This window comes from Dipodomys ordii, unplaced genomic scaffold, assembly GCF_000151885.1.
Source record: "Dipodomys ordii isolate 6190 unplaced genomic scaffold, Dord_2.0 Scaffold45, whole genome shotgun sequence".
NCBI lineage: Eukaryota > Metazoa > Chordata > Mammalia > Rodentia > Heteromyidae > Dipodomys > Dipodomys ordii.
The window spans coordinates 9,518,718-9,541,202 of record NW_012267261.1 but is presented as its reverse complement, the minus strand read 5'-3'; the positions used below and the strand labels follow the sequence as shown (position 1 = coordinate 9,541,202).

At 43.5% G+C, this 22,485-nt stretch overlaps 2 protein-coding genes across 2 annotated transcripts in view; one reads left to right on the top strand and one right to left on the bottom strand.

Moving 5' to 3' along the window:
* Umps (uridine monophosphate synthetase) overlaps positions 1-11,001 on the top strand; it is a 23,364-nt gene extending 12,363 nt beyond the window's left edge. The window contains exons 2-6 of the mRNA XM_013019417.1: positions 2,837-2,990; positions 4,605-5,276; positions 6,692-6,867; positions 8,670-8,784; positions 10,648-11,001. Of these exons, the coding sequence (XP_012874871.1) occupies positions 2,837-2,990; positions 4,605-5,276; positions 6,692-6,867; positions 8,670-8,784; positions 10,648-10,817 (1,287 nt within the window). The 3' untranslated portion in view covers positions 10,818-11,001. The remainder of the gene's footprint in view (positions 1-2,836; positions 2,991-4,604; positions 5,277-6,691; positions 6,868-8,669; positions 8,785-10,647) is intronic.
* A 9,817-nt stretch (positions 11,002-20,818) lies between these two features.
* Positions 20,819-22,485, bottom strand: part of LOC105987971 (integrin beta-5-like) — a 27,793-nt gene continuing 26,126 nt past the window's right edge. The window contains exon 4 of the mRNA XM_013019418.1: positions 20,819-21,491. Coding sequence (XP_012874872.1) covers positions 21,396-21,491 — 96 coding nt within the window. The 3' untranslated portion in view covers positions 20,819-21,395. The remainder of the gene's footprint in view (positions 21,492-22,485) is intronic.

The window sequence follows — 22,485 nt, the reverse complement described above, 5'->3', positions numbered from 1 at the left end:
TCAAGTGGTAGAGCGCTCGCCTTGAGCTGAAGAGCTGAGGGACAGCGCCCAGGCCCAGAGTTCAAGCCCCAAGACCGACCAAAAAAAAAAAGAAATAGTGGGGGGAGGGGGAGGAGCTGCCAGTAAGAAATGTCATCATGTTTTCTCCACAGGGGCCCTTGGCCATGGTAGGCCCTAGCGCCCAGTTCTGGGCACTTGGCCAAGATTTCGGTTAGATGGCAGGTGGGGGGCTTGGTTAGCCCACGAAGGCCCAGGTGGCCTTACAGACAGAATGACAGAAATCAGAAACCCAGAACTCTGGTACTGGTCACTCACCTGGAGGTAGGACTTAATTAGTGGTGTTGGATGGGCAGGTAGAGAGCTCAGTCAGGAGAAAGTTACCTTGGTGGTCCTCTGACGACTGGAGTGTAGCATCTCAGGATAGGTCCCAGGGCAGCTGGTCGAACCCCCTTCTGAAGTGGAGGGGGGAGCAAATCTACTGGGGAGCCTATCTGTATGGGCCATCAATGAAGGAGGATCAGACACATCCATGCCAGGAGACCAGGCAGAGGCAGGCAGGCGCAGGAGAAAGATTATTACAAGGTTTATTAGAAGAGCCATATTACCCCCCAAGAAGGAGCACATGGCCTCCATCCCCATCCAGATAGCCGGAGGGTCTGGGGGATAGGAAGTGAGGTAGATGGGAGTTCAGGTGGGTCTGGGCGGAGCTGTAGGAGGGAACTTCAGGAATGGGGGGGCAGGTCTAGGTGGAGCTGAGGACCAAAGGTGAGCATAATACTAACACCTAGTAATAGGGAGTATTTGATTATGGTTTTATGTGTGCATTAATTGTAAGGAGAAGCTATTTATGTCACTAAGAAATGCATTTCCAAAATAATGTTCTCATGCTTCCATCAAAATTTATCAATTATTTTAATTCTGTGCTCATGATAATACAAAAGACTTAAGACTTGAAGGCATAATTTTAAATGTAAGTTAACATACATTTCAGTTTATATACATGAAGAGAAGCAGATAAATTTTCAAACAAATTATATTATATTGGAGTAAATGTGAAGACTTAGTGTCAATGTTGAAGGGGCAGAATGATGCAGGCTCCGGCCTCAGGATTATCTGAAGACTGTTTGTGTATATGAAAAGCTCCTGGCATGCCAGGCGAGAGGGGGAACATGTTCTCTCTCCCTATCTCAAAACACATGTCACAGACTCCTGGAAGCTGAGGAAGTAGTTCTTCTGCTTGCTTAAACATAGATAAACAGCTAGTCAAGCATTTTCCTGAGATTGGGAAAGTGGTTTGAGCTTGCTCTAAAATAGTTTAGATAAAAACATACAAAGTCATTGTCTCATAGGTTAAGTAAAAAATGTATCTGTTGAAATTCTTTGTGTAAATTTCTCCTAACTAAATCTTGGCAAAGATCATGCTTGCTTGTCTTTAAATACCCACTAACAATAAAGCACAGCATGCAGTGGCAATTGCTGTTTGCACTCTACACCCCCTGTATCCTAGTGATTTTGTGACTCTTACCCACGGACCCCAACGCCTTAGACGTTGACAAATAAAATTCTGTGGAAATAGTGAAGTTAAAACCTCAGGTTGAAAACATGAAAAAAATTCTAATTTCATAGTCGTGGGTGGTGGTGGGGAGCATGCATTTGCTGGATTTGCTGGGGATTAAACCCAGAATCTTGCACACTCTTAAGACAAATGCTTTCCACAGGGCTAGACCTAGCCCTGTTCCCCGCCTCCCCCAGTGGAGATATAGGCCGCAAGTCATAGTTTGAGGATAAATTAATATTTTTAGTATGAGAAATAGTTACAAATTAAAAATACTCACAGACCTTTAAATATTTAGAAGTACATGAGCAAAAAAACATTTTACAAGACCTCTAACCTAGCCACTTAGGACGCTGAGTTCTGAGTCCCTCTTGAGGATTGTGGTTGGAAGCCAGCTGAGCAGGAAGATACATGAGACTCTTATCTCCAACTAGCCACCAAAAAGCCAGAAGTAGTATCTGTGGCTCAAGAGGTAGAGTGTAACACACACACACACACACAGCCAGAAGTAGTATCTGTGGCTCAAGAGGTAGAGTGTAACACACACACCAAAAAGCCAGAAGTAGTATCTGTGGCTCAAGAGGTAGAGTAGTACACACACACACACACACACCCCCAAAAGGTAGAATAGTGTACACACACACCAAAAGACTTCTAGTTTGTGAAGTAGCTATGAATTTATTTTTCGGAAAGTGTAAGGTGGAAATAGGATTTGGGGCATTAAAATTTTATTTATGTGGAAAGTATAAAGTATATTTCACACAATAGACTCTTCACAAAACTTCTTAGTTGAAGACTTTCTTCAGAAACTTTAGCCAAGTGTCATTAATACTGAAAGTATAACATTACTGAGGGGTAGTAGGGTAGTCTGGGGACTGTTTTAATCTTTGGGATCAATGTCATGACCTTCCCTAGTACCCTTCAAGTCTGTCCTGAGTCATCAGGCTGAATAGATTCTTTCCTGCATTTATATTGTGTTTTTTACTAGAATTTAATTATGGTAATGTGTCCAAATGATTTTGAATATTTTCCCTTGTGCGTTTATGTCTTAAAAAGGCCAACTGTTTGGCTAATCCATTTGTGGATATAAGTACCCTGAAATTTACTAAAAGGCATTTGTTCCTCTTCTCTTCCACCATTAGGTTTGAGATTCATCCTCTACCAAGTTATCTATCTTTTGAGATTAATCCTCTACCAAGTTATCTATCTTTAATGTTGTCACATGATTTCTATGCCATTTAAAAATAATAATAGGAAGTGTATATATTCATTTGCTTACAGGTTGCAGATATTTTATTCCAAACTGCCCAGAATGCAGGGATCAGTTTTGACACAGTGTGTGGGGTACCTTACACTGCACTGCCACTGGCTACAGTTATCTGTTCGACCAATCAAATTCCAATGCTCATTAGAAGGAAGGAAACAAAAGATTATGGTAAGAGGATAAGTAGCTCTGCATGGGGGAGAAGGATGGTGGGGAGGGAAAGACTGAGCAAAAATGAGGGAAGGAGTGACACTATTCGAAAAGAAATTACTCAATTCCTGATTTATGTTACTCTTAACTCCTCTGGACATCACCTTTATAATAAATAAAATTTTTTTTAAAGTAGCAAAAACTTTTAAGTTAACGTGCAACCTGTTAGGAAGTTTTTCCTGTACCATTATTTTCCTGGTATTTGGTTATTCTTCCTAAGTTCTTTAAGTTATTGTCACCTGTGGAATTGGTTAATGCCTGATTTAAATCACCTTTCTTTCCATTAGCTAATATTTTTCATTAGCTGAACTGATTAGGCAGTTGAAACATCAACTGTATATTGATATATTCTCTCTTTAGCAGGATGTCCTAGGAATATATGCTGCATTTTTTTTTTTTTTTTTTGGCCAGTCCTAAGGCTTGAATTGGTGTCCTTGACACTGTTCCTGATTTTTTTTCTCTCAAGGCTAATATTCTACCACTTGAACCACAGCTGTACTGTTGGCTTTGGAGAGATGAGTCTTAGACTTTCCTTCCTGGGCTGGCTTTGATCCACAATCCTCAGATCTTAGCCTCTTAGGTAGCTAGAATTATAGGCTTGAGCAACTGGTACCTAGCAGGTTTGCCAATTCTTTAAGAGGAAGAAAGGAGTTAAAAGAAATTGAAAAGGTCAAAAAAAAATGAAATTGAAAAGGTCAGAGATGAATCAAGAAATGGATAAAATACCCACATATTTTAAACAAGATTAGTTAGTAGTGGAAAATCTAAAAGGAGTCTCCAAAGAATGAGTCTATAAAAGTTTACAGCCTGAGCTATTGACAGTTTGTAGATTCTATGAAAATAATGGGATTCGAAGATAAAGTAGTATATTTAATCACAAAAAATTGAAGTGGGTCTAAAAAGGTTGCAAAATATTTTCCTTCTGAATTTATTTTCAAAAAGCAAATTGTGGCTGGGTGCTGGTGGCTCACGCCTATAATCCTAGCTACTCAGGAGGCTGAGATCTGAGCATCACAGTTCAAAGCCAGCCTGGGCAGTCAAGTCTGTGAAACTCTTATCTTCAATAAACCACCAGAAAACCCAGAAGTGGCACTGTGGCTCAGGTAGTAGAGCACTTGCCTTGAGCTGAAGAGCTGATAACAACAACAAAAAAGCAAATTGTGCAGCTGTTTTAGTGATGAACTTGAAGTAGAGGAATTAAAAGGAATAATTAAAGGAATTTAGTTGATACTTTTATTTCATAACTGCTTAACCTAGGATATTGCACTTTAAGAAATTCCATATTTGAGCTTACAGACACATTGATATTTACATTGCAAAGTAAATCGCTAGATTTGCCATAAATATTTCATATATAATGGCAGTTTGGGGAAACAGAGACACTGAACAAAACAGTTATGGTGGCACATTGAAGAGTGATCAGAAAACAAAATAGCTCCAAAGTAGACAGTTAGAATATAAGGTTTAGAGCATCTCATTCTTCATAACTGTACACTAAATGTATTCTGCAGTATCTGTCTTAAATTGGCTGAAATGTGTGTGTAAATTGTAATTAGATTTTTTTTTCTATTCTAGGTACTAAACGTCTTGTAGAAGGAACGATTAATCCAGGAGAAACCTGTTTAATTATTGAAGACGTTGTCACCAGTGGATCTAGTGTTTTGGAAACCGTTGAGGTTCTTCAGAAGGAGGGCCTGAAGGTCACTGATGCCATCGTACTGTTGGACAGAGAGCAGGGGGGCAAGGACAAGTTGGAGGCACACGGGATCCGTCTCCACTCAGTGTGTACACTCTCCAAAATGCTGGAGATTCTTGAACAGAAGAAAAAAATTGATTCTGAGATGGTTGGGAGAGTGAAGAGATTCATTCAGGAGAACGTTTTCTTGGCAGCTAACCATAATGGCTTTCTCACTTCTGTAAAGGAAACACCCAAGGAACTAAGCTTTGGTGCACGTGCAGAACTGCCCCGGACCCATCCTGTTGCCTCAAAGCTTCTGCAGCTTATGCAAAAGAAAGAGACCAATCTGTGTCTGTCTGCTGATGTCTCAGAGGCCACTGAGCTATTGCAGTTAGCAGATAGCTTAGGACCCAGCATCTGCATGCTCAAAACTCATGTAGATATTTTGGATGATTTTAATCTGGATGTGATGAAGGAGTTGACAGCTCTGGCAAAACGTCATGAGTTCTTAATATTTGAAGACCGGAAATTTGCAGATATAGGGAACACAGTAAAAAAACAATATGAAGGTAAGAGTATTTTTGAGAAATCTCCAAGAATCAGATTCAGCCTAAACTGGCGAAAAGGAAAAAAGTTGATGTATTGGCAAGCATAACTGGAAGTACAGCCATAGAGCAGACTGTCAAGTGTGGTTGGATCCAGAAGCTCAAGTGATGTCTTCTGAAACTGTTCTCTCCCCCTTTCTCAGCTCTTCTTTCTTCTGTTGACTTCTTACCTCAGGTAGGCAAACCCCACAGTGCTTCACTGTGTAGAATCCCTTCATTAGCTCACCTGGGGATGTATCTGTTCCTGCAGGCATCTTTGAGGTAAATTTTTCTTAAAGTAACATGTGTTTTCCCAAGCTATTTCTTTCTGATAGAAATGTCTACGTGACTAGCGTCATGTGCAGATGCCCTAACACTGTCGTTCCCTTTAGCTTATTGACTATCATAAGAATTGTACAACTTTTTGAAGTTTGCATGTCTTCCTCTGGCTCCCTCCGTCCCAACCTTTTTTTTGGTGTGTGTGTTAGTTCTGGGACTTTAAGTTCTTTGGGGTTTTTGCTCAAGACTAGTGCTCTACCACATGAGCCTCACTTCCACTTCTGGCTTTTTGCTGGTTCTGACTTTCCTGCCAAGGCTATCTTTGAACAATGGCCCTCAGATCTCAACCTGCTGTGTAGATAGGATTACAGGCATGAGCCATCAGCATCCATACTTGCATGTTGTTTTGTTTTAATCATTACTGCCCGTTGCTGGTGGCACTACCTGGTGCTGGTGGCTCACACCTGTAGTCCTAGCTACTTAGAAGGCTGAGATTTGGATTGCAGTTTGAAGCCAGTCCTGGCAGGAAAATCTGTGAGACTTTCATCTCCAATTGAGCCACAGCACCACTTTGAGTCTTGGGTAGCTAAGTGGTAGAGTGTTGGCCTTGAGCATAAAAGCTCAGGGACAGTGTCCAGGCCCTCAGTTTCAGCCCCAGGACCGGGGAGGTGGAGGGGGTGTGTGTATGTGGAATCATTGCCACTAGTTTTTAAAATGTGTAGAGTTCCTCATTTGAAATCAGAATAGTTAAGAAGAGCCAATTAATTAACATTGAGAAGTTGTTGGGAGATCCTTGCTGAGTGGAAATTGGTCATCTTCAAGAGGAGATTCAGGATGTTGTTGTCTGATCTCAGTTAATGCCTGTCTTCATTGGATTCTGTCTCTAATTGCATGAGCTTTACCAATGGGGTTCCAGGCTTCAGTCTGAAAATAAGTTAGACTTATCACTAGGCCTGACAAAGTTACAGAGCTCCTAAGAATTTCTTCTCATTGTTCTCTCACCTCGATACCAGGTAGATAATCGCTTAAGACATTGAAATGTTTAACTTCATTAACATGTTGGCAAAACCAAAGAGGTTTTTGTTTGAGAGTTGGCAAGTATCTTTTTCCTCCCTTCTTAGGTGGTGTCTTTAAAATAGCTTCCTGGGCAGACCTGGTAAATGCTCACGTGGTTCCAGGTGCAGGGGTTGTGAAAGGCCTGCAGGAAGTTGGACTGCCTTTGCAACGCGGGTGCCTGCTCATTGCGGAAATGAGCTCTGCTGGCTCCCTGGCCACTGGCAACTACACTAAAGCAGCGGTGAGTGACAAGGACTGGTGGGAGAGATGAGGGCTGTTTTGCTGCATGCTTCAGGGCAAGAAAATGTCTTCATCTGGGGTCTGTGGGAAGCCCTGTCTCACCCTGCAAATAGCTGCTGTTACTGAGATAGTAAGCTAACAAAAATTGGATACAGTTTCTTGATACTTAGTAGAGTATCTCCTACTGGACACTTAAGGAATTTGAATTACACTCTGGGAGAAACATGAAGACACAGTTAAATAAGGGTCTGTCTTGAGGGGGGTGGGGGACTAGGGGGGATGGGAAGGTGAAACAAAGGAGGAGGTAACCATGCTTGATAAGAAATGTACTTATTACCTTGATCATGTAATTGTGACCCCTCTGTATGGTATTTTCACATTTTTTTTTAAAAGGTTCTGTCTTTAGCTGCATGTGTCTTATTTGTCCGTGTCATGGGGCTTGAACTCAGGGCCTGGGTGTTGCTCCTGAGCTCTTTTCCCCAATGCTAGCACTCTGCCATTTTGAACCACAGCTCTACTTCCAGTTTTCTAGTGGTTGATTGGTGATAAAAGTCTCACAGCCTTTCCTACCTGGTTGGCTTCCAACTGCAATCCTCAGATCCTCAGTATCCCAAGTAACTAGGATTACAGGTGTGAGCAAGCCACCAGTACCCAAGCTAGCTCTCTTGCTTGTACTTGAAATTTTCTTCTCACCTGGAGTTGAAAAGATCTTCCAGATGTGCAGTGTGAGTGTCCTGAGTCCCACAGTGCCAGTTTCATGACAGCAGTCCCCATTAAGTGGTTTCTTTTTACCCTGGCTCTTAATAGTGATTGGTATTGGGTGGGAAAAGCTTAAGGGGTCAAGCCACATTGTTTTCTGTAGTATTAAAAAAGTTCTTCCAGTACGTATGTGTTGGTGTCTGCCCTGAACCCCACCCTGAGCCCGGCACATCAAATTTTCTACTTGAAAAGTGCCTCTTCTGCTGGGCACCAGGGTTTCATGCCTGCATTCCTAGCTGCTCAGGAGGCTAAGATCTGGAGATTGGTTTGAAGCCAGCCTGGGCAGAATAGTCTGTGAGACTTCACTAAAGTACTTAAAAAAAAAAAAAGCCAGAAGCAGAGCTGTGGCTCGAGTGCTAGCCTTGAGCAAAAGAAGTTCAGGGATAGTGCCCAGGCCCTGATTTCAAGCCAGGACCAGCACACACAGAGTGCCTTTTCACACTTTTCCTGGTATAATTCATAAAGGCTATGTGAGACTCTTAAGAACTTGTATGGGTTAGGTTCTCGCTCCTCCCCTAAGTTCTCCCTGATTTTGCCCCTTACAAGCAGAGGGGCTAAGAAGTCATTGCTAATATTAATATTTGGGGCATGTAAGTCTGACTCCAGGACAGGAATTGACTTGTTACTGGTAATATCTGGTGGTCAGAGTAGAATAGTGTCAGGAAAGAACCAGAGCAGAAAGCCAGGCAGACTTGCTGTGTATGTGAAACAATAGTGTGAAAAATAGATGGTTCATAGCAGGGGTTGAAGAAGAGGGAAAGTGGCAGAGATGAAAGATTTCCTTAGCTCTTGATATTTGAGAATGGATAATTACAGATAAATACAAATAAAAATAAATACAGATAAATACTTTAGATGCAGAAGTACAGGGATTTTGATGAGCTACATGGGGGAAGAGGTCATCTTATGCGCTAATGAAGCACAGTTGTTTGGTCATTCATATTTAAGATAACCAGTTTTAGGTAGTGAATTTATGTTGAATCTGCTTAATTAGGATAATTTTTTTAAAGTATTAACTGTTTTCTTATGGCATATTTTCTATAGGTTGGAATGGCTGAAGAGTACTGTGAATTTGTGGTGGGTTTTATTTCTGGTTCTCGAGTAAGTATGAAACCAGAATTTCTTCATTTGACCCCAGGAGTTCAGTTACAAGCAGGAGGTAAGTCTGTTTTCAAACCGTTTCTTTACTCATATCATAAACACTAAAAATAAAACTATTAAAGTTGCTATAGAAAGGCATTGGTCTAGAACAATTGTGATTGAGTCTTTTAGCCCAGTGATACTGGTCTGTATTTGCAAAACAGCTTGTAATCTAATTTTAGGATTAAAATTTAGAAAGTCCTTGAAATAGGCCACAACCTTATACTTGAGGTTAATGTTTTCTGGTTGGTATTCTGAATATGCTGCTAAAAGAAGGTATTGTGTGCTCCAGAGTTTAGAAACTTTTAGAGGAGCTAACAAAATAAAACTTTTTGCTTCTTTGTGCAAATATATACCATGAATCTCCAACATGGAGCACTTCAGTTCTGCTGTAATTCCCAAACCAATTGGAATATGAAACATTATGCAGTCTGACAAATGAAGTGTGGTGATAAAAAACAGTTCCATTTTTTATTCAGCTAGGGGGTAATATAGATTATAGAGGTATGTTTAAGTATTCTGTAGGACTCTGATAATCAACTTGTTTTCAATGAATGAGGGAGAAATGACTTAAAACATGGCAAGAAAGGTCCCCATCACAGTTAGTGGTATGGACAGAGCCCGCTTTCCATTTCTTTCCCTTGTAGACTTAGGTTGGTCTGGAGTAGTAATTTGATCATTAGGGTTCTCATTTAATGACTGTAAACTGAAAACTGTTTATCACCCCTCAGTGTAATTGGTTAGGTGGTAAGCTCTGATTGTTTTTATCATTGCAAAATTCAAAAGATATTTCAGAGGAAGTAGATAGATTTACCCTAGTGGTTACCTCATCCACAAAGGGAGGCACTGGCTCTACCTACTTATCCATGGCACCGAGAGAGTTACTGCATTCTTTTTATAGCCAGTGTTTTCCAGTTACAATTGGCCATATGTTCAAACATTGCCCTTGTGCATATTGTTTACAAACAGGGACATTTTGCTTTTCTGTACATGTGGAGTGTGTCTTGAATACTCCTGTAGACTACTAGCAGATCTGAGTAGAGGAGTGCTCTGAGGAACAACTCAGGTGTTGAAGGAGTGGACAGGGCACTATGCTGAACAGATGGAAGGATTAGTGTTGGAGACTAAGAAGGTTGATATATAACCACATTCTTTTAACTGGGAAGAACAGGCTAGTGAGATTGAATCAATTAAAAACAGTGAGGTCGTTGGATGCTTCCTGTGCCCTTTCCCATCACAGAGCAGGCCTCAGCGGAATGACTGGTCTACGTAAGGCTTCCTAAGTGTTTGCATTGGTTTGCAAAAACTGGACACTTATTTAAGATCCACATTTGTGCCAAATATTCTGAATCAGATTTGGGTTCTTGGCCTATTCACTTGGAAATCTGTAACTTTAAACAGGAAGTAGATACAATAGAGAGAGAAATACCATTGGGAGGCTGTTTCAGGGGTACCTTGTCCCCACAGTTCTATAACTAGCTAGTACAGTTATAAAGCTTTAACTATCTTTCTTAAAAAGTGTCCATGAAGGATTAAGGTGTAAATACTTCTGAGGCATCTCAGAAAGGGTCATATTAAATGGTGGTTATCAGGTTAGATGCCTTCAAGGAAGATGTTACTGAATCTTTTCTTGGAAACAGATTAACCATATTTAACACACACAAAACTATAAATGTTCTAGAATTACCTACATTGAAAAGGAGTAGGTTAGGATCCTTCTTTAGGGTGGTCTCTGGCAGATCCAGGGAATCTCATCACCTGGACTAGAAAGCAGGAACATTTTTAGAGCTAATTAGATAATATTTCAAAGGAGATATGGCAGGTTTTTAAGATATTTGTATTATCTTTGTTTTTTTGTATTATGCTTTGTTTTTGTCTACAGGGGATCATCTTGGCCAACAGTATAACAGTCCACAAGAAGTTATTGGTAAACGAGGTTCTGATGTCATCATTGTAGGACGGGGAATACTTTCAGCTGCTAATCGCATGGAAGCAGCTGAGATGTACCGGAAGGCTGCCTGGGAAGCTTATTTGAATAGACTTGAGAATTGAGTGCATTGGCTACATTCATATAAATGCACTGAAACTTAGTGGCCTCCTAAAAATTGCTGTCTTGAAATGATTGGCCTTTCCTGCTGCGTGGAAGGGACTTGAGTTAAATCATGAACCAGAAAATATTGACAATAGCTTGTAATCACTGCATTGAAACTATATAACAAGATCATTTTAAAGCCTGCTTTTATTGAGACTTTTGTTATTAGGCAACCAGAACAAGACCATTTTAGAAATAGAGGGTAAAACCAGTAGAGCATGTGTTCTTTAATATGTTGCCCAAATAATGTCTGTTAAGTCACCTTAAAGGTGACGGTGTAGGTATTCAAATGGTGCTGGATCCAAGAACCATTTTTCTTACCCGAGTGCAGGTGAGAAGGGGAGAATTACTGTCACTGAGCTTCTGGTTCACTTCTCAGCAGCAGGAGTCCTTCACAGCTCTCTTTTGCCTTGTTGAGTAAGTTAGTTGCTTTCCCTTAAGCTATCAGCTGCAGGTTCCACCTGGGGATTGGCTTGAGGATCCTACCTAATTATCCCAGCTGTCATTATAGTGGGAAGCCAGCCTTCACTAGTGTCCAGTTTGGATGGGAGTTTGAATGAAGTCAACAAATGTATTTGCAAAGTAGGCAGCTCCCAGAACCAGCTTGCTGTAGTTACAAACTTCCTATCAGCTGCTCATATTCTCCTGGTTGACTGCTTGCAGTGCTTCCTGCAGCCACCCAGTTAAATCTGTATTGGTTTATTAGGCCCGGTTCAAATCCATGGCCTCCCACAAATTTGAACATTTCCCCCTTTTGTTCAGGCTGTCACCAAGTGTCACTGGTCCTGGGACTCAGGTCTCCACACATGACCCACACTTCAAGTTCTTTTTCCATCCAAAGAGGTGATTTCGTACTCAGCAGGTAGCTGCACGTTAGAAGACTTGAGGACCCAGTATACTGGAGAGACTTCAGTATCAGGGGTTACAAGCAAGGTCCAGCCAGTTAAGTCCACCACATTCAGGGATCTATACAAGTATTGGTAACTGTAGACTTTTCCCTGTTAAGTCATTTTTAGCAACCCATTACATCAGTATTTTCCCATCATCCATCTCAGTATGCTTACTCTCTGGTGAGTAATGGAGTTACATGACTTCAAAAATGGAAGTTGTTTTTTTTTTTTTTTTTTGCCAGTCCCGGGGCCTGAACTCAGGGTTTAGGCACTATCCTTGAGCTTTTTGTTCAAGGCTAGCACTCTACAACTTGAGCCACAGCACCACTCCCAGCCTTTTCTGTTTATGTGGTACTGAGGACTCGAACCCAGGGCTTCATTCATGCTAGGCAAGCTACTCTACCACTAAGCCACATTCCCATCCCCCAAATGGAAGCTTTTAAAAGCTAGAAAAGCTGGGTGCTGGTAACTCACGCCTGTTAACCTAGCTTCTCAGAAGGCTGAGATCTGAGGATCACCGTTCAAAGCCAACCCAGGCAGGAACAGCTCCAATTAACCACCAGAAAACCAGAAGTGGCACTATGGCTCAAGTGGTAGGGTGCCCTGGCCCATCACCAACAAAGAAAAAAAGCCAGGAAAGACCATGTCATACTACTACCCAGGACCAAACTAAGGAGTAAGAACAAGTGCTAAAAGTGACTGGTTACAGCGTAATTCCATCAAATCAAAGGGGGTGGCATAACCAAGGGAAACTTGAAGGTTAGGGTCTCATTACCATGCACAGTCTTGTTCTTATAAATCTAGAAAACACTCTGGTCAGCTCTGCCTTACTCTAACAAGTGTATAGCTCCAGGTGCTGGAGGGAAGACCCAAGACTACTAATCGCAGTGCCCTTAAAAGCAGTTTCATCTCAAGTCTACAAGACCCCATTTCAGGTTGTCAGTGTGGAATGGCTGGCTTCTACTGGAGACACAAAGATTACATGGTGAAAATAATTCCTTGAAGCAATATGACACCTCAGCATTATTCCTATCAGTTTTGAAGCACTAGAGACAGGTTCTGTTGAGGAAATAGACCTCCATTTATTTAACTATAGCACCTTTTACCACTGCAATCTGATTGACTGCCAATTCATGTCTTAAACATTTTTCACATGAGTTACTGTACTTGTAGTAATTATACATTAGAAATTGTTTAAAACTCTAGTAACCTAGCCTGGCGCCAGTGGCTTACACCTGTAATCCTAGCTACTTGGGGTTGAGATCTGAGGATAAAGGTTTGAAGCCAGACTGGGAAGGAAAACTCATGAGATTTTTATCTTCAGTTTAACCATCAAAAAGCCGGAAGTGGGCCTGTGGCTCAAGTGGTAGAGCACTAGCCATGAGCAAAAAAAGCTAAGGGACAGCACCCAGACTCTTGAGTTCTAAGCCCTAGTATTCTCTCTCTCTCTCACACACACAAATAACTAGTAATCTTACTATAACAATTTAGGAAGCAAGCAATTTTGGTTTATGTCAGTTTTGTATTTCTGTATCAGTTCCTAATCAGGTAACAATTTCATGATCTTTAGAAACATTTCTTGTTCATACAAACCTCTGCTAACAGAAACACTTCTAAAACCCTTTCCTGTAGTACCTGAGAATGAAGGAAGACATTCCACTTAGCAGAATTATCAGACATTTCAGCAAGGAAACCTGCACTTCTTGTTATGAAAGATATGGCAACAGTGGCTCATACCTGTAATCCTAGTTACCGAGGAAGCTGAGATTTGAGGATTACAGTTAGAAGGCAGCCTGGGCAGAAAAGTCCAAGAAATTCTATATCCAAGTAAGCAACAAAAAGTCCTGGCTCAAGTGGTAGAGCACTAGCCAGAGAAAAATCCCATACCACTACAAAAACAAATGTTAACGGTTAACCTAAGGGGTCATTTCAATCATCCACACTAATGGTGCCTTTATGGACATGGCTCATTTTCTGTATTTTCACATGTACTGTTTGGATCAGTTCCTCCTGTGATACCTCCTCAGGAAAATTACCTTCTGGCCGAACACAGTACATGGGGGATGGTCAAAATACTGCAAGCTGGCAGCATTCATACTCAAACTTTCCAATTAGTCACGGCCACATTTTCTTAATACAATTAGAAAACAGCTGCTTCCTCTTCACAATTTCTTAAACTTCTTCAACAAAATTGGGAACTCCATTAGTCATAATCCCGCCTGTCTTCAGACTCCAATATATAATAAAAATCATAATCATTAGAAAAAAAACAAGTTCCAGTATTTAAACCTCAAAAATGATCCAGCAAGGCACAAGTGGTGGCACATATTTATAATCCTGGCTTCTTACAAGGCAGAGATAAGATGGAGAAAGTTATGAGACCATCCAAATACAAGCTAAAATGGCTAGGTGGTATGCCTCAAGTGGTCCAACACTTCCCTAGAGAAGCCCTGGGTTTAATATCTAGTACTGACTGGATGGGAGGAGAGTGGAAGAGACCCATGCATTCATTGTGTCCACCATTTAATACAACATACACTACAAGAGTTTTCCCAAAGGATAACAAGCTCCTGTATACATTACAAATATAATCTACATTTTACTTAGTCAAAAATCATGTTTAAATCAGATACCAGTGGTTCATGCCTATAATCTGAGCTACTAAGGAGACAGAGATCTGAGGAATACAGTATGAAGCCAGGAAAGATTCATGAGACTTACTACCTCCAGTTAGCCACCAAAAAAGCCAGAGGTAGAGCTGTGCTTCAAGTGGTAGAGCAATGGATCCAAGCAAAAGAACTCAGGGACAGAGCCCAGGCATCCCAAGATGCATTGCTTCAGTGTAGTGAAGGCACCTGAGAAGCAGCCATATAGGAGGCTGAGTCGGCCACCACTTCCTGGAACACAGTGCCTCTGAGGGCTTCTGAGCCAGCGCTCAGTACAGAAGAGATCTCTCACACTCAGACCTGTGACCACCATCCTCTGTTCTTCCAAAGGCCCAGCCAGCTTTAACAGTCCACTCAGGCTGTCTTCACCCCTAACCACTGACTCATTTCACACAGGCAGCAGAGGAGAGGACTTTTTGCTCCCATTGCCCTACAGCCCTAAGTAGACACAGCAGTCAGATCTCAGGCCTGCTAGGACAAAGAGAAGTGTAAAGTTAGAGACCTAGGTAAGCCAAAACATCTGTTACCCACAGTAAGTGTGTTCCTTCATGGGAAATGCTCCTAGTGGCTTGCCCCTGTGCCAGGTGCAGAGAGGCCTCTCACCACGCTTTCCCCACAGGTGGAGCTGCCTCCACAGATACTACACTTCAGTGAAGACCTCCCCCAGCAGCCTGTGCGCCTTCACTGGGGCCAGTGACCACTGAGAACCCTGGGCCAAGACCTTTGTGCTACTGGGACTCCTGTGCCCCCGTCCTTCCTACAGAAGCGTGGACTTTGCTTCTCCAGAATGTGGCCCTGTGCTGGTTATTGTGGCTCACCTAAGTGCCCCAGGAAATCAGAGCAGGTCAGAGAATCACCAGCCTCCTCCTGTGTTCTGCAGAGGTAGGTTCTGTCCTGACCATCAGGACATCCTGGGCAGAGGTGTAGGTTAAGTAGGTAAAGCACCAACCTTGAGTGAAAAAGCCAATCAAGAGCACAAGACCCCAGGTTCAGGCCCCAGTACTCTCTCTTGCCTTTGATACTTATAATCTGGCTTTGTCTGAATTAAATGATTTTTTCAATCCATTTTTCCCTTCAACCCTTCCTCCCCTTTTGTGTCTCAGGAAGGGGAGGTCACAGTAGAAATACAAAGAGAAACAAAGTAATGAGAATATGCTTTGCCATTTAAAGTTCAAGATTTTGGCACAGTGCTGGTGTGGAACATCTGCATGGCTTCTGCCCAGCCTATGAAGCAGGACAGGGGCATGAATCTTCTGTGCTGGAGAGGGTCAGAGGCAGACAAGCCTAAGCCCCTGCTACTGAGATGTGAGGACTGAAGTTCAAAGCCAGCTCAAACAGCTCATATGTCCATGAGATTCTATAACCAGTTAACCACCAAAAAAGCTGAAACTGGAGGTGTAGTCCCAATGGGTAGAGTTCCAGCTTTGAGCAAAAAAGCTAAGAGACAGCACCCAGGCCCTGTGTTCAAGGCCCAGTACTAACACAAAAATGAAAATAGTAGGTTTTAGTTTCTTCTGGCAGCCGTAACAACATGCCATGGACTAGAGGCTGAAACCATAGGTTGCTCTTACTGTTCTGGAGGCCGTGTTTCCTGAGGCCTCTCCTCCGAGGCTGTAGATAGCTGCCTCTTTGCTGTGTCCTCACAGCCCCACATTTCTTCCTCTGTTTATAAAGGGCACCAGTCATGTCGGATTAGGGCCCCATCCGATGGCCCTATTTAAACCTTAAATCATTCTCTAAAGACCTCATTTCGGAACACCAGCGTTAGTGGGCAGACCTTCAGTGTGTGTATTTGGAGGAGATGAGATTCCAACGATGTAACAGCTGAATATTCAAGGGTGCCCTCAGAAGCAAGTGGGAGCCACTTGGACTGGAAGTCCTCCAAAAAGGAGGCAGCTACTCAGCGGTTTGGAGCCAGTCCAGGAGAAACTAATCTCCAATTAACCAGCAAAAAACATTCTGGCGTTTTTGGAGGTGTGGCTCGAGCAGTAGTGTCAGCCATGTGAAAAAGCTGAGTGGGAGCATAGGGCCCTGAGTTCAAAGCCGCAGTACCAGCAAGGTTTCATAGCAATCGGCAAATTCAGCAAATTACAGAAGTACATTTCTTCCCTTCAACAGGGAGAGGTGCTACTGGCTATTACCATTTGATGAAGTACTAACCAACCAAGCAGCGACACTTCTATTTGTTCATTTTTTCCTTTCCTTCCTCCCTTTCTTTTTCTTTCTCTTTCCTTCCTTTCTTCCTTTTGTTTTTCTTTTTTCTTTTTTGTGCTGGTGCTGGGTTTTAGGGTTTTTTTTTTCCTCCGTCAGTCGTGGGGCTTGAACTCGGCCTGAGCACTGTCCCTCAGCTCTTCAGCTCAAAGCAAGCGCTCTACCACTTGAGCTACAGCGCCACTTCCGGTTTTCTGGTGGTTTATTGGAGATAGGAGTCTCACGGTCTCTCCTGCCCGGGCTGGCTTTGAACCGCGATCCTCAGATCTCAGCCTCCTGAGTAGCTAGGATTACAGGCGTGAGCCACCAGCGCCTGGCTCTGAGCTTTAGCTTTTTTGTCCTTTCCCTCTCCCTCCCTCCCTCCCTTCCTCCCTTCCTTCCTTCCTTCTTTTCTTCCTCCCTTCCTTCCATGGTGGTGCTGGGTTTGGGGGTTGAGCCCAAGGAGCCTGACCCTGAGCTTTTTTACTCAAGGCTAGTGTTCTACCACTTGAGCCACAGCTCCACTTCCAGCTTTTTGGCAGTTAATTGGAGATGAGAGTCTCACAGACTTTCCTGCCTACGATGGGTTTGACCTGTGATCTTTAAATCTCAGCCTCCTGAGTTGTAAGGATTACAGGTGTGAACCACCAGCACCAGGCTCCTTTTCCAAAAGGTGCCAAGTATAATCACACCTGAGCCGAAATTACATGTCAGTGCATGGAATAAGACTAAGAAGATATACACAAAAAGACTGTGTTAGCTCTCCATTGCTGTGCTAACTACCTGAATGAGGGCATGTTGATCTTGCTCATGTTTGTGGAGGTTCTACATCATGAGTGGTTGGCTCCATTGCTTTTGCACCTATGGCAAAGCAGCACAGTATGGCAGGATGCTTGTGGCTAAACAAAGCCACTCATTTGATGCCTGGGAATGAAGGAGATTTTAAGCAAATGGCCCTGGTTCCATGATCCACTGGCCAGGGCACAGCCCCAGGGACTGGATGGAGGGTCTACCACTAGGCCCTGCCTCAACGCTTCTACCACCTTCCTGTAATGCCTCGGGAAGACCCTTCAGAGCCAAGCTATCAGACTTTCTGCTTTTATTTCCCATCTACTCAGTTCAGAATTATGTAACTAGGAAAAGAAAAAAAGCAAGTTGCTGGGCACTGGTGGCTCATGCCAGTCCTTCTGAGGACAGCCTTGTGTAGTCAGCCCAGGCAGGAAAATCCATGAGACTCTTATCTTCAGTTAACTAGAAAAAAAGCCAGAATGGAGATGTGGCTTAAGTGGTAAAGTGTCAGTTTTGAATAAAAGGACAATGCCCAGACCCTGAGTTCAAGCCTCTATACTATTTCACGTGTGCATTCATGCAGTTGTGCACACACACGCTTGCACACACACACACACAGAGTCATTTAAATCACTAAAATATGAAGTACATTAAGAAATCTGACTTGAGAGCCAGAGCCACATAAACTGATGTGATGGTTTCAGCCTGTAATTGCAGCTCTTGGAAGGCTCAGGCAAGAGGATCATAAATCTAAGGCCAGCCTGGATTACATAAAAAAGCCTGGTCTTAAGAACACATATATATAGATTACAAAGGTAAAGTTCTCTCCTCTACAACAAATAAGCACATACCTTTTAAGCTTTCCAGTTACAAGCCGGAGGAGATTGTTTTCTCTGTTGTGTTCTTATAGAGCCACAGGAACAAGGGCAGACCCCTCGGCATTAGAAATCTCTCTCTACCTGGGCATGGTGACTATGCCCAGATAATCCCACCATGCCTATAATCCACCTACTGGAGAGGCTAAAGTCAGGAGGCTTGTGGTTCAAGGACAACCTGTACAAAAAGTTAATGGGACCCCATTTCAACCAATAAAATCTTGCCAATATATTTGTAACCCCAGCCATGTGAAAAGCACAAATAGCAGGACTGCAGTCCAGGCCATTCTAAACATATCACAAAATCTTATTCTAGAAATAACAAAAATACCCAAGGCCAGTGGCTCATGCCTATAATCCTAGCTACTCAGGAGGCTGAAGTCTGAAGACTGTGGTTTGAAACCAACATGGGCAGGAAAGCCAGTGAGACTCTTATCTCCACGTACATGCATGTGCATGCATACACACACAACACACAAATAAATCTGGGAATGGCGCTGTGGCTCAAGTGGTAGAGCTCTAGCCTTGAACACAAATCTTAAGGACAGTGCCTAGGCCCAGAGGTCAAGCCCCAGGACCAGCCAAAAAATAAAAAACTTAAAAAGAATAGCTATAGTTCAAATGGAGTGCAAGGCCCTGAGTTCAAACCCAAATAGCCAAGAAAGAAAAGCAATTTCCCTATCTGTAGTATATCTCTCTGCAGCCGGGCACTCACAGGAAAGGCAGTACCAGCCCTTGACTGGCAAGAGCTGTTTCCAAAGCTCCATTTGATAAGATATTTTAAAATTATAAAATGACAAACCTGAGTTTGAATTGTAAGATGAGGCAGCTGGAATAATTGGATGGCCTTTGTTGTCACTCCTGCTCAGTCGGTAAAATCTCAGATGTCAGGTCTCCAGGCTGCTTGTTCCCATGGCTTCCAGCAGGGGGCAGCAGGACACTGCAGGTGTCCTGTTCCATATACACTGCGATCCTTCTGGTGTCAGGGGTGAAATCTTCCCCCCCCAACTTCCATCCATGTCAAGTAGCGATCAGAGCTCTTCATCTCAGAGTGACTGTGTGCTTACACAGTTGCCTATGATGATGCACTCTGAAATTCAGGAAATCTATAAGAAAATGGGAGAGAAACCCGGTTTCCTCCAAGATTATTTCTCAGTTTAGTCTCCCAGCCACCATTTTATTTGTTGTATACTTTGACTTACAACTGACTGTATTCAAAAAAGGACTTAAGGCATCATTCCCAAGTTACACAAGAGAAGGGAAACTCAGAAGGTGTTTGCCCCAGGTAATTAGCTGCTTATTGAGAACACTGTCTTAGTGATGGCCAGATGAAGGGGAATTCAATGAAAAAATGAGAACAGATCAGTTTGGAATGAAGGTTCAATAGGCTTAAAGTGATACCAGAAGCCAACTGATTGAAAGGGATTCTACACAAAAGAGCAGTGATCTGGAGTTGGCTTAATACCACACTGTCCTCAGGAGGTCTGGCACTTGAGTGATCCACTTCCTCTCTCTGGGAATCTACTTCCTCTGATAATATATAAGGGCCTGGGTTGGATGACCTCTGAGGTCCTCCATCTCTGATATGGGAACCTAAGGAGAATTCATGTTTCTGCAGGAAATCAAAACTGAAATGAGTTTTGTTCGGAAGAAGGTACCAGAAGGAAATGTTATTGACATGCATGTGTAAACATCCATTCTGTGTGAGAATCACTGCTTGATCCTGTTATTAGCACAAGTTGCTTCCAGTCTCTCAGCAATACTGGAGGACAGAAGGGTGCTTTACACACTTTCTACCCTCTAGAATGTAAAGTAAACCGAGGTGTTCCACAGGCACGCTGTCCAGGCAGCTCATGGAGCCGTTAGATGCTGTGTCTGGAATATTGGATTAATTTGGATCCTGTCCCTGAGGAAGTGCACATCTACATTGAGTCCATACTGGGGACTACGCAGAATCACTCAGAAAGGCACACACAGGACCGGGTGTGGTTGCTCATGAGAATAATCACAGCTACTTGGCAGGTAGAGACTGGAAGGATCATGGCTTGTTAACCTTGGGGGGGGAAAACTAGCATGACAATAGAGACCTCCCTCTTTTTTTTTTGTGCCAGTCCAAGGACTTGAATTCAGGGCCTGGGCACTTTCCCTGAGCTGCTTTTGCTCAAGGCTAGAGCTCTACCAATTGAGCCACAGCTCCATTTCCAGCTCTTTGCTAATTTCTTGGCTCTAAGAGACTCATGGACTTTTCTGCCCTGGCTGGCTTCGAACCCTGATTCTCAGATCTCAGCCTCTTAAGTAGCTAGGATTACAGGTGTGAACCCTGGTGCCTGGCTGAGAGACCCATTCTTAACCAATAAGCCAGACAGATAGGAAGATTATTGCCTAAGGCTCACCAAGGCCAAAATGTGTGAGACGCTATTAAAAAAACAAAACCTGAAGCAAAAGTGGTAAGGTACCTACCTAACAAGTATGAGGCTCTGAGTTCAAATCCCAAAAGAGGTGGGGGGGGAGGGGAAGCAGCAATCTGTCAAGAGTACCAGGCCAACATGAATGCATTTCATTCCAATCTTTACTTTCAAGCCCAGACAGTCGTTCTCATTACAAAACTACTGAACAAACACAGGTAGAAGAAAAGCACTGACATTTGCAAAATGTGTTTTCAACAGACATCTCAATAATCCCATCACCAACATGCACGTGCAGACAATTCTCGTAAACCAGAACTACATCATAAATGCATGACCTTTTTTTAATTTTATATAAAATGATGAACGTGGAAAAGCCAGGCCGCACGCTGATTCTGCAGTCTGTCCATTCCCAACAGTGTCCTCTGTCTGGCCAGGCGAGCAAGGCAGAGAGGCCTCACCGTCAGCAGCTCCTCCAGACACCAGTGGAGGTGGCCAAGAGGAGCCAGGTCCCCTTGCTTTTCCTGGGCTTGGAGGGAGGCAGCCCCACGTGGATCTGGCCCTGCAGCCGGGTACCTCATCTGGGCAGCAGGCTCCTCACACAGGTTCGCCATCAGGGCCTCTCCGCACTCGCCTATCTAGGAAGCCATGATGAATGGAGCCGGTCCAAGCGCTTTGGTGGTTTGTCCTTAGTCCCCTCCAGCTCTCTAGAAGCGCAAGCCCTCAGTCCACGGTGCCATTGTAGGATTTGTTGAACTTGTTGAAGGTGAAGTCCACTGTGTGTGTGGAGATGGGCTTTCTGTACAGGGGATTCAAGGCCTGTGAGCAGAGGTAAGGGGACATGCATTAGTTCTGGCATGGGAACCAGCAGGCTCAGGCTAACCCCCTTCCTCCTGACAGGAAGGCAGCAAGCAGCGCACTCAGGCAGGAGGCCATGGTCTGGCTCCAGCACCAGGTCCGCTTCTGACTTGGCTCTATATCCTTGGAGACCCCGTTGCCTTCTTTGAGCTTTCACTCTTCATTTATGGAATGAGGGTTGAGTCTGAGGTCTCTGAAGTCTGCAGCGACTAGAGCAGGCACTGGCGATGGCGGTGGCGCCTGTATTGTGCCCAGGCCTCAAAGAGCCTGAGGAGCCATGCTGACAGAACACTGATCAGACCAGACGAACCTGCACTGCTTGCCTGAGGGCCTGCTGTCTCCCAGCTCCTCCAGACTTGCCGGAGTCTTGGCCTTCTACCAATCCTCACTGAACCTGGGACAGGGTGTGGGGCAGGGCTTGGGACGGGCCCGTGTATTTCAGGGCTGTACCATGCTTGCTGTTCAGCACTGGGCATGGACTTGTAGGTGTTGTTTGTCTGTTTGTCATGTAATACTAGCTGGAACCCAGGGTCTTCCTTTCACACACTAGGCTCTATCACTGAACTAGACCCCAGCTCTCTAACTTTTGTTTGATTTTGGGGGGGACAGAGTCTCACTAATAGCCCAAGCTAGCCTAGAATTTTGTGTGTGTGTGTGTGCTGGTACTGGGGCTTGAACTCAGGGCCTGGGCACTGTCCCTTAGCTTTTTCACTGAGGGCTGACACTCTACCACTTGAGCCACAGCTTGGTCAATAAGAGACAAGAGTCTCATGTGCTTTTTCTATCCTGCATAGCTTTGAACCTCAATCCTCAGATATTAGCCTCCTGAGTAGTTAGGATTGTAAGTGTGAGCCACTGGCGCCCAACATGGGAATCTTCAATCCTCCTGGCATAGCCTTAATAGCTGGGATCACAGTATTCACTATGGCCTGATGGTTCTTGTGTGTGTGTGTGT